Here is an 11760-nt window from a genome sequence, read left to right as displayed (position 1 = left end):
GTACCGCTGACTTTTCACTGTTTCCAGTGCGAGCGTCCCGTTTCCATGGAGATAATTACACGCACGCCGAGCGTTCTCCCTGTGTAACCATAGCGACGGGGCACCTGCTGGCGTGACGCGTCCTGTTCCCATGGAGATTGTCCCGCTCCGTGTAAGTGACGTGCCGCCATGTTTAGTGCTGGCAGCTGATGGGCTGATGTTGTTGTATCCCTTACAGACTGGCACTGAGTCCCTGGGGACAGACTGTTCAGTCACATCTCCACTTCCCTGATGTACAAACAGCCCAGTAAATAAATAGTGTCTCCAGCCCCTGTGCCATTTGTCCTGCCTGCTGCAGCCTGTGCTGATGTCTGTACCGCCATGTAATGACCCCACATGTTTCCTCGGTGTCTGGGACTTGGGTCTGGTTGTGGCTGATCAGGAGCTGCTGCTGCTCCAATGAAAGTCCGACCCGAAAAGAATGAATCAGTAATGGATCAGCCCAATGTCTGTGACAGGGGAATAATATTGTGTCTCTGGTCTGTCTGTCACTGGCTCTGTCTTGCCCAGGGCTACATGACTGGCTACAGAATATCACTGGCTCTGTGCCACGAATATTTGCCCCTGTGATGTCACTTCACTCCAGAACAACAAGTCACTCTCTGTCTCTCTGTCTCACTGTCTCTGTCTCACTGTCTCTCTGTCTCACTGTCTCTGTCTCACTGTCTCTCTGTCTCTCTGTCTCACTGTCTCACTGTCTCTGTTTCTCTGTCTCACTGTCTCTCTGTCTCACTGTCTCTCTGTCTCACTGTCTCTCTGTCTCACTGTCTCTCTGTCTCTCTGTCTCACTGTCTCTCTGTCTCACTGTCTCACTGTCTCTCTGTCTCACTGTCTCTCTGTCTCTCTGTCTCACTGTCTCTCTGTCTCACTGTCTCACTGTCTCTCTGTCTCACTCTCTCTCTCTCTCTCTCTCTCTCTCTCTCTCTCTCTCTCTCTATCTCTCTCTCTGTCTCTCTGTCTCACTGTCTCACTGTCTCTCTGTCTCACGGTCTCACTGTCTCTCTGTCTCTCGGTCTCACTGTCTCACTGTCTCACTGTCTCTCTGTCTCTCTGTCTCACTGTCTCTCTGTCTCACTGTCTCACTGTCTCTCTGTCTCACTGTCTCTCTGTCTCTCTGTCTCACTGTCTCTCTGTCTCACTGTCTCACTGTCTCTCTGTCTCACTCTCTCTCTCTCTCTCTCTCTCTCTCTCTCTCTCTCTCTCTCTCTCTATCTCTCTCTCTGTCTCTCTGTCTCACTGTCTCACTGTCTCTCTGTCTCACGGTCTCACTGTCTCTCTGTCTCTCGGTCTCACTGTCTCACTGTCTCACTGTCTCTCTGTCTCACGGTCTCACTGTCTCTCTAACTCACTGTCTCTCGGTCTCACTGTCTCTCTGTCTCACTGTTTCTCTGTCTCACTGTCTTTCTGTCCCACTGTCTCACTGTCTCACTGTCTCACTGTCTCACTGTCCCACTGTCTCTGTCTCACTGTCTCTCTGTCTCACTGTCTCTCTGTCTCACTGTCTCTGTCTCACTGTCTCTCTGTTTCTCTGTCTCACTGTCTCTCTGTCTCACTGTCTCTCTGTCTCTCTGTCTCACTGTCTCTCTGTCTCACTGTCTCACTGTCTCTCTGTCTCACTGTCTCTCTCTCTCTCTCTCTCTCTCTCTCTCTCTCTCTCTCTCTCTCTCTCTCTCTATCTCTCTCTCTGTCTCTCTGTCTCACTGTCTCACTGTCTCACGGTCTCACCGTCTCTCTGTCTCTCGGTCTCACTGTCTCACTGTCTCACTGTCTCTCTGTCTCACTGTCTCACTGTCTCTCTGTCTCACTGTCCCACTGTCTCACTGTCTCTCTGTCTCACTGTCTCTCTGTCTCACTGTCTCTCTAACTCACTGTCTCTCGGTCTCACTGTCTCTCTGTCTCACTGTTTCTCTGTCTCACTGTCTTTCTGTCCCACTGTCTCAATGTCTCTCTGTCTCACTGTCTCACTGTCTCACTGTCTCAATGTCTCACTGTCTCACTGTCTCACTGTCTCACTGTCTCAATGTCTCAATGTCTCACTGTCTCACTGTCTCATTGTCTCACTGTCTCAATGTCTCAATGTCTCACTGTCTCACTGTCTCACTGTCTCACTGTTTCACTGTCTCACTGTCTTTCTGTCCCACTGTCTCAATGTCTCTCTGTCTCACTGTCTCACTGTCTCACTGTCTCAATGTCTCACTGTCTCACTGTCTCACTGTCCCACTGTCTCAATGTCTCACTGTCTCACTGTCTCACTGTCTCACTGTCTCACTGTCTCACTGTCTCACTGTCTCACTGTCTCTCTGTCTCACTGTCTCACTGTCCCTGGCAATTGCTTGGGATTCCTGCTGCAGCCTGCACTGCTCTGATGAGGCCACACACAGTAGAAGTCAGTGAGTAGAGACATAAGTGCAGGCTACTGTGTGTGGGGTCAGAGGGTACAATGAGTGGGGGGACAGGAGGGTAGGGGAGTATTAGACACTGAGGATCCTTAGCTGTGACTCATAATGAGCTCTGCTGGGAGTTGTAGTTCAGTTTAGCAGGAAGGCACCAAGTTGCCCCCCACCTGCACTGTATTACACCATGTGACCACAAATGGGTTTGACCCAAGGGGCTGTCACTCTCCTTTATAATCAATAGAGAAGTGAAACTGCTGCAGTCACTGAGTGAGACACCGAGACCATCACTCCTTCTACTTCTGCCCTGGGGGTAAGTCTCCTTATAGTTCTGCCCTGGGGGTAAATCTCCTTATAGTTCTGCCCTGGGGGTAAGTCTCCTTATAGTTCTGCCCTGGGGGTAAATCTCCTTATAGTTCTGCCCTGGGGGTAAGTCTCCTTATAGTTCTACCCTGGCGGAAAGTCTCCTTATAGTTCTGCCCTTGGGGTAAATCTCCTTATAGTTCTGCCCTTGGGGTAAATCTCCTTATAGTTCTGCCCTGGGGGTAAGTCTCCTTATAGTTCTGCCTTGGGGGTAAGTCTCCTTATAGTTCTGCCCTGGGGGTAAGTCTCCTTATAGTTCTGCCTTGGGGGTAAGTCTCCTTATAGTTCTGCCCTGGGGGTAAGTCTCCTTATAGTTCTGCCCTGGGGGTAAATCTCCTTATAGTTCTGCCCTGGGGGTAAATCTCCTTATAGTTCTGCCCTGGGGGTAAGTCTCCTTATAGTTCTACCCTGGCGGAAAGTCTCCTTATAGTTCTGCCCTTGGGGTAAATCTCCTTATAGTTCTGCCCTGGGGGTAAGTCTCCTTATAGTTCTGCCTTGGGGGTAAGTCTCCTTATAGTTCTGCCCTGGTGGAAAGTCTCTTTACTGCCCTGGGGGTAAATCTCCTTATAGTTCTGCCCTGGGGGTAAGTCTCCTTATAGTTCTGCCCTGGGGGTAAATCTCCTTATAGTTCTGCCCTGGGGGTAAGTCTCCTTATAGTTCTACCCTGGCGGAAAGTCTCCTTATAGTTCTGCCCTTGGGGTAAATCTCCTTATAGTTCTGCCCTGGGGGTAAGTCTCCTTATAGTTCTGCCTTGGGGGTAAGTCTCCTTATAGTTCTACCCTGGGGGTAAATCTCCTTATAGTTCTGCCCTGGGGATAAATCTCCTTATAGTTCTGCCCTGCGGGTAAATCTCCTTATAGTTCTACCCTGGCGGAAAGTCTCCTTATAGTTCTGCCTTTGGGGTAAATCTCCTTATAGTTCTGCCCTGGGGGTAAGTCTCCTTATAGTTCTGCCCTGGTGGAAAGTCTCTTTACTGCCCTGGGGGTAAATCTCCTTATAGTTCTGCCCTTGGGGTAAATCTCCTTATAGTTCTGCCCTGGGGAAAAATCTCCTTATAGTTCTGCCCTGGGGGTAAGTGCCACCATGAGATTTCGGGGGGCTACGTGTGCCAGGCTGCTGGGGGCAAGTGGGTTGAGAGTTGGGCAAGTGATTAACCCATGAGTTTCTATAGAGGGACATTGTCCCCCCAGGATTTGGGCCCCGGGTAAAGAAACAGGTTTAAAGGGAACACAAAGATGTATTTCTCCTATGGAATAATCTCCTGAGGGGCAGCACAAGACTCACACACCCCTCGGGTACCTCTCATTATTATATCCTGACACCCCAATATCTGCTGCATATGGAGAGTCACCCCAATCCTCTTTTATCTTCACATTATGCTCCCTTTGCCCACCAACAATTGCCCCATCTCTGCTCACTGATAGGGGCAAACACTGGCACGTGGGGGGTTAATTCTGCCTCTTTCTTACCCTTCCCCAAATGTAAGTGAACTGCAACTCTCAGGCTGAGAGTTATTCCCCTTCATTATATGCTGAGAAGTGATGAGAGTTGTAGTTCAGCAACGTCGGAGGATTCAAGGGTCTAAGAGTGTTGGGTTCCGTCAGCAGCAAAAAGTGGGCGCCCGGGACTCAAGGGCCCCACAAGGGCCACAAGAATAAAAGTCTATTTCTGACAACATTCAAATTATCATCATCTCCATATTCCCCAGATCCCGACACCAGGGAGAGGGAATGTACAGAATGGACAGCCAATAGGAGAGGGCGCAGGAAACATATTTAAAGAGACAGTAGCCCTTATTAACCACACACAGAAAACTAATATAAAATGTGTGTAGTGGATAGGTGTAAATACAATATACAGTGTACAGGAGTGTAATTGCTTATATAAAGGAACGACTAATAGAAAAGGTGCAACAGCTCCATTAAATATGAGACTGAACGAAGATTTAGTGCTGGGTCAGCGTGAAATGCGTTAGGCTTTTTTGTGGGGACGAATGGATTATAATTTGTATAAATAAATGGGATTTTTGTACTATAAATACATGACTATAAATATATATTTGTTCTACACAGAATTGAAGGCTATTTGCTCTGATTAGTAACAGATGCATCACAATCTGGCTTTATACCCTCAGTCTTGTGTTTTGGGGGGAAATCCAAAAAACTTCACATTTAAGATCATTTTGGATAAATCACCTCCCCTCTCTCCCTCAATTCTCTTCCCTGTCACATATTTAATGTTCCCCATTTAATTAAATACCTAGAAACATTCATGTCCTTATGTCCAATTATATCAGATCGACAGCCAGGAATTATTTCTTTCGATTTTACTCAATTCTTTCCCACAAATTCTGCGTTGCCCTTTAAAGGGCAAGTCAACCTCAAAATAAAAACTTGCTTAATAAAAAAATACATTATTGTAAGTTTATCTGTCCCTTTCTATTCTCTGCCCTGTTCATACAAACTGTTCATACAATGTAAGGCAAACTGTCTTTACTACTGGGGAACCAAGACTTTTGCACCCTTGTTTAAAAAGTAACAACCAGGAGTTAAGCAGATGCTGTTTTATATAGTAATAGTTTTTACCAATAACTTTAAAAGCAATGAAAAACTTAAATTAATGTATATTCGAAAGTTGTTTAGAATTATGTTTTCTTTTATTAGGACCTTTTTTATTTTGGGGTTGACTTGCCCTTTAAGTATACCATTAAATTGACATTTCTTGTATAACAGTAAATACACAAGAATATTGAGTAGATATGGTTTATATGTATTGGGTGCATCTATAGGGGCAGATCAGCCGGCACTGAGAGGTTCCTTTATACAGAGGAGGGTTTGACTCCTGATTTGTAACCAGATTCAGGGAACGTCTCTTCCTTAAAGGGGTTGTTCACCTTTAAATTAACTTTTAGTATGATGTAGAGAGACAATTTGCAATTGGTTTTAATTTTTTATTATTTGTGATTTTTGACTTATTTAGCTTTTTATTCAGCAGCTCTCCAGTTTGTAATTTCAGCCACCTAGTTGCTAGGGTCCAAATTCCCCTAGCAACCATGCACTGATTTAAATATGAGACTGGAATATGAATAGGCTAGGGCCTCGCACTAGAAAATGAGAATTAAAAGTATGCAATAAATATACATTGTAGCCTTAGACAGAGCAACTCAAATGTGTAACATGATTTACAACCTGAACTGAAAATGAGGTTTTTATTACCGTTGTAATGTCTTTGGTTTGCTGTATGTATTATTAATAGGGATACTGTCTCTTTAAGGCTTTTTCTCTTTTTTTATGTGACGTCTCCTATTGGCTGTCCATTCTTTAAATACTCTCTTCGTATTGGCTGTCCATTCTTTAAATATTCTTTTCCTATTGGCTGTCCATTCTTTAAATATTCTTTTCCTATTGGCTGTCCATTTTTAAATATTCTTTTCCTTTTGTCTGTCCATTCTTTAAATACTCTTTTCCTATTGGCTGTCCATTCTTTAAATACTCTCTTCGTATTGGCTGTCCATTCTTTAAATATTCTTTTCCTATTGGCTGTCCATTCTTTAAATACTCTTTTCCTATTGGCTGTCCATTCTTTAAATACTCTCTTCGTATTGGCTGTCCATTCTTTAAATATTCTTTTCCTATTGGCTGTCCATTTTTAAATATTCTTTTCCTTTTGTCTGTCCATTCTTTAAATACTCTTTTCCTATTGGCTGTCCATTCTTTAAATACTCTCTTCCTATTGGCTGTCCATTGTTTAAATATTCTTTTCCTTTTGGCTGTCCATTCTTTAAATACTATCTTCGTATTGGCTGTTCATTCTTTAAATATTCGTTTCCTATTGGCTGTCCATTCTTTAAATACTCTCTTCCTATTGGCTGGATTTAGCCCATGACTAAGTGCCCCTAGGGTACAAAATGCGTAGGGAATATGGAGAGGATGGTTTAATGAAGTCATAAATATTTGTTACTTTTATTCTTGTGGCCCCGTTTGTTTTCCTGTTGACCAATGACGGGACCCTGTGCTTTGGGCACTTTGACCCCCTTTTTGACTTGGGTTTGGTCTCGTCACAGACTGAGCAATGGGGGGGAAGAGAATTTTAGTGAAAGTGCCCCTGGGGGGGGGGGGGGCAGATCTTTTGTGCCTGTCAGTGGCTTTTGGTCTGATGGAAACTCAAGTCTTTTCTCTTTTACATCAGATTGTGGAGGAAAGTTCACTGAGCAAAATGGATCATCTGATGAAGTTGTGGCCAATCGTTTGGTTCCTGCTCCAGCCCATAACTGCACAGGTCAGTTGTGTATTTGCTACTGCTCATGGGACATGTGGTCCTCACCCAGCAACGGACAATAGTAGGGAAGCACCAGATCCACTATTCTGGATTCGGCCGAACCCTTGAATCCTTCGTGAAAGATTTGGCCGACTACCAAACCAAATCTGAACCCTAATTTGCATGTGCAAATCAGAGAGGGGAAGGGGAAAAGAAAGCAAAGCGCAGCAAAAACAAATTTTACTTCCTTTGCTTGTGATGAAAAGTCACATGATTTTAAGGATTTGGATTCGGCCAGACAAAAAAAAGGCCAAATCCTGGCCAAATACCAAACGGAATCCTGGTGCATCCATAGACAATAGATTTGATGGTACAAATTGGAAGACAATACAAAAAGTCCCTACGTGTTCCTAAGTGGTCTTCATCATCAGCCTTTTTGTTTACTTTCATTACTATATTTTTCCCCTGAAGAAGACCACTTAGTGGTCAAAATGTGTAGGTACTTTTTGTATTATGTTCCAATTTGTAGAATACATTTTTCTCTTTTTAATTGAGTGTACAATCCCCTTTTGTTATTTTTGTGATTCTGCTTGGAGGCCTCTATGGGGAGTCTCTGCCGGATTTGCCCCTCAGGATTATAGATATGGGTGTGCGCCATTTTAATTCTATCACCAAATAGGTTTGGTGGAACTGGGCTCCATTCCCATCAGTGTGCCCATGTTGGCACTGCCATTGTCTGTATGTGTGCCCCATATCTACCCACCCATCATACTGTATGGCCTAAGGCAGGGATCCCCAACCTTTTGAACCTGTGAGCAACATTCAGAAGTAAAAGGAGTTGGGGAGCAACACTAGCATAAAAAATGTTCTTGGGGTGCTGTGATTGGCCATTTAGTAGCCACTATGTGGATTGTCAACCTACATTGAGACTCTGTTTGGCAGTACACCTGGTTTTTATACAACTAAAACTTGCCTCCAAGCCAGGAATTCAAAAATAATCACCTGCTTTGAGGCCACTGGGAGCAACATCCAAAGGGTTGGAGAGCAACATGTTACTCACGAGCTACTGGTTGGGGATCACTGGCCTAAGGTCTGGTTCCATGAGAGACCCCAGAATCACTTGACCCGTAACAATATCAGTACATTGACCAGGAAGGTCCTTGTGAGTATTTACACATTGGCTTGTGAGTATTTACACATTGGCTTGTGAGTATTTACACATTGGCTTGTGAGTATTTACAGCACTGCTGGTGGGTGGGGAATGTTTAAGATCTAAATGAGACATCATGTGCTCACACAGCTGGCAGGGAGTGCAAATGCCACTCAAGGGCCCCAGGGGAGTTGGGTTCTGCAGACATTTCCCTCCTGATTGAGGAGCAGATCATTTGTGCTGAGTTTGCCTCATACACATCAAGACAATGTGGAAACTGCAACTCTCCCGTCCCTGTTCTGCTCGAGGTTGAGTCAGAGGTTTTACTTCCCCCAATATGTGGCTCAGAACACAGGGGGATTCATGTAGAGACTGAAATTTGCAGAATCATTTATGTACTATATCCTGCCCCCGACCCCTTGTGTGTGAGCTGAGCCTTCTGTACTACTACAGCGTAACTTCTCAACTGATCAAGCTAAAGAACTGATCCCATTGTAACCAATATATTTCCAATATTAACGGCACCACATGCTGAACCCACCTCTTGTTACTATGCATCGTAGCCTGGTTGGTGCTAATTGGGTGAAACTGATAACTGGAATTTAAAATTTAAAAAGGAGTCGTTGATACACAGCACTGCCTCCCAGCTCTTTCTTGTGAGTACAAGATGGCAGCCACAGGGTCCCAGGTGCCATACTCAGGGGCAAATGCACAGATTTTCAGCTCAGCTCCTCACTCATGAATTTTGGAGATGAGATGAACCCAGGCTGGATATAATGAGAATTCATCTTCTGTTTCTCTATGGGAAGCTCAGTCACCTCCCCACTACACATGTAGTTGTATTGCCAGTTCCACGGTGGTATCACCAGGTATTATGCCCAAATGACACCTCACGTTCCCCTTACCCTACCAAAAAGCAGGTTCCTGAAGGCTGGAGAAAGTTCGATAGATCAAAATAAACTCAGAAATGGTTTGCATTGCTAATATATGTATTACCTGGTGGTGGATATAAGAATAGCACCATGCAGAAGAAAGAGGACCAGGACCCAACACTCCTCCAGATAACATTGAGTATGAGAAACAATAGTTACAGATAACATTGAGTAGGAGAAACAATAGTTACAATATCCAGTGCAATTCGGCAATTGCAATACATGACTTCCCTGTGCTTTGTGGAACGAGTTGAGGAAGACTTTGTTGTGGATCCTTTAGTTTGAAACCTTTACTCCTTGACTTAGGAATTTACCTCCATTACTTTTACAAGTAGCCCCTACTACCACTAGTGCAGCCTCCCCTCTCTTTATGTGGGATGAACCAAAGATGTTTTTTTCCTAATTGCAGGAAATCTTCTCAGTGGCACCCATGGACGTCTCAAAAGATACATTTGATGACCAGTATATTGGGTGCCGGGATCAAGTGGACCTTCTCATGGAGGAGATCCTGAAGACTGAGAAATCAGAGAATAAATTTTTCAGACGAGCTTGGACCGAAGCGGAAAAAATATGGAACATCAAGAAAAATAAGATCTGGTCTGAGCTTCCAGATGGGTTTAGAGATAACCATGGGGTCGCCTTGGTGGCTTATTCTGGATTTATTAAAACATACTTTGATGAAGCCATTATATCTGCTGGCAGGTCCTACAATGACTATATGCAAAGCTTCAAATACAAATCCCTCCATTTCTACCTGAGTGTGGCGGTGCAGCTGCTGTCTGGGTGCAGAGCCAAGATGGTTTATGTTGGGATAAAAGGGTTATGGTACCCAACCAACTCTACATCAGATGGAGTCAAGTTTGGCCATTTTGTGACCACCTACTCAGAGAAGGAACAGGCGATGGACTCTGGCAATGACACGGTCTTATATATCCAAAGCTGCCATGGGGTTCAGATGGAGATGTTCTCCCAGTTCCCCCATGAAAGGGCAGTTCTAGTTCCGGGCTACGAGATCTTCTCAGTTTATGAGGGAGAACCCAATGAGTTTGTGTTAATCAGCACCAAAAAGTCCTGCAGCAAATTTAATTGTGCCCTAATTAGAGGTGAGTCATTATTGTATTCTTGTCTCATTATTGTTTCTTGTCTCTAATCCTAAACCCTAACCCTAATACACTCGATAACCCTATTCCGTATATTATTATTATCCACCTTCTTCTTGTGGTTATTTTGCCCCATTCGTGTTAGAGTCCATGTCCGTTACATATTAAACTGTTCTCTAACTCTGATCCAATAATATTCATATTTACTGGTAACCCTGTCCCAGTAGCCTCTCCTCCTCGTCTTTATATTATTCACTGTGAGGAGCTGGGGTTCATCTCATTTGCTCTGTATCCCCTGTAACTGATTGTCAGTTAACTGCACCCCGTAACATATGCAGGTTCCCCATATCCCTGGCCAGACCCCTTTCTCTCCATGACACTCTCTGTACAATTTCCACAGTAGGAACAAGTTTTACAATTTTTCTTGTTCTTAATCAACAGGTGAGAGACCCCTGGGGTGCGCCCCCTACTCCGGTAAGTGACATTTACTCCTTCTAGGGGAGCATTAAAGGGGAATTCACCTATGATAAAGAATTTAGGGGATTCCTCCCCAATTCCCCATTATATGTGCAGCACTAATCATATAGTGGGACATAGCGCAGCACAGCAGTAAATGGCAGAGCAATGAGTCAGAGAAGTGGGAGGAGCTGATCACTAGAACTTGCAGCGGGAGATGATGCAAAAGAGGTTCCCATGGGGGATAATTAGGGGGTGCACCAGTATAGTGGGGAAACAGCCCCCAGGACCGCACTTAAACTATAAGTCATTTAATGATGGGTTGGGACATGTCCGTAAGGTGCTTCTGATTCATTTCAACAACTCTGCGGGGGTTTGTGGGGCCCCCCCGGTGCAGGACTATATGAGTGTGACTCTGATTTATATTCTGTCTGTCCCACAGGTGAAACACCCAGGATCTCCAGGTCTGCAACTCGTGATTTGCCCTTTAATCTGATCATCACTGCGGTGTCACTGCTGTTGGGCCCCCAACTGCTAATTAGTCTCTAATGTAACGACTTCCCACCTCTGAAATTAACTTTCTCCTTCTGCTTCTCGTGCTCTGGCCCCTCCCTGTTAGAGCTGACGAGGTCGATATCATGTGATTCTATAAAGTGTGTGTTTGTTTGTGTCTGTAGGAGCTGCCATAGAGCTGCAGCCAAACAAGTCTCTAAGGCTCATAATTACAATATTAGCGAATGGCAGTGACTCCATGGAGCAGGGCATGATGGGAGATTGGCTGTTATGTCATTAAAGTGATTTGTATAAAATAAACGTATAAAGTGATTTCTGTCCGACTGGGTCAGTGAGTGGGGGGGGGGGGGGGTATGGGCAGCTGGGAATGCTGGGAAGTTGCAGTTCCCAAAGGGAAGGAATGTATTTTATTCATTATTGCCAACCCCATAATGCACCAAGTTCTTTTCCCAATTTATCCTACAGTCTGTCCTTTATACATTAATATTCACCCCCTCATTCCCTGTCTCTTTCTTCTCTATTGTTTCTTCTTCCCCTTCCCTCCTCCCCTGTTTCTT

At 44.6% G+C, this 11760-nt stretch overlaps 1 protein-coding gene across 2 annotated transcripts; it reads left to right on the top strand.

The window, feature by feature from the left end:
* The first annotated feature begins 2638 nt into the window (after positions 1–2638).
* Positions 2639–11515, top strand: art5.L (ADP-ribosyltransferase 5 L homeolog). 2 transcript variants are annotated; one of them, NM_001096851.1, is given in 6 exon segments: positions 2701–2745; positions 6984–7073; positions 9544–10237; positions 10676–10708; positions 11133–11242; positions 11245–11515. In NM_001096851.1, coding segments are annotated over 5 exon segments (990 nt in total). In that variant the 5' UTR covers positions 2701–2745; positions 6984–7010; the 3' UTR covers positions 11335–11515.
* The last annotated feature ends 245 nt before the right edge of the window (positions 11516–11760 follow it).

Source organism: Xenopus laevis, chromosome 2L (genome assembly GCF_017654675.1).
Source record: "Xenopus laevis strain J_2021 chromosome 2L, Xenopus_laevis_v10.1, whole genome shotgun sequence".
In the NCBI taxonomy this organism is placed as follows: Eukaryota; Metazoa; Chordata; class Amphibia; order Anura; family Pipidae; genus Xenopus; species Xenopus laevis.
Note: the sequence above shows the minus strand (reverse complement) of the source record. Positions and strands in the feature narration are given on the sequence as shown.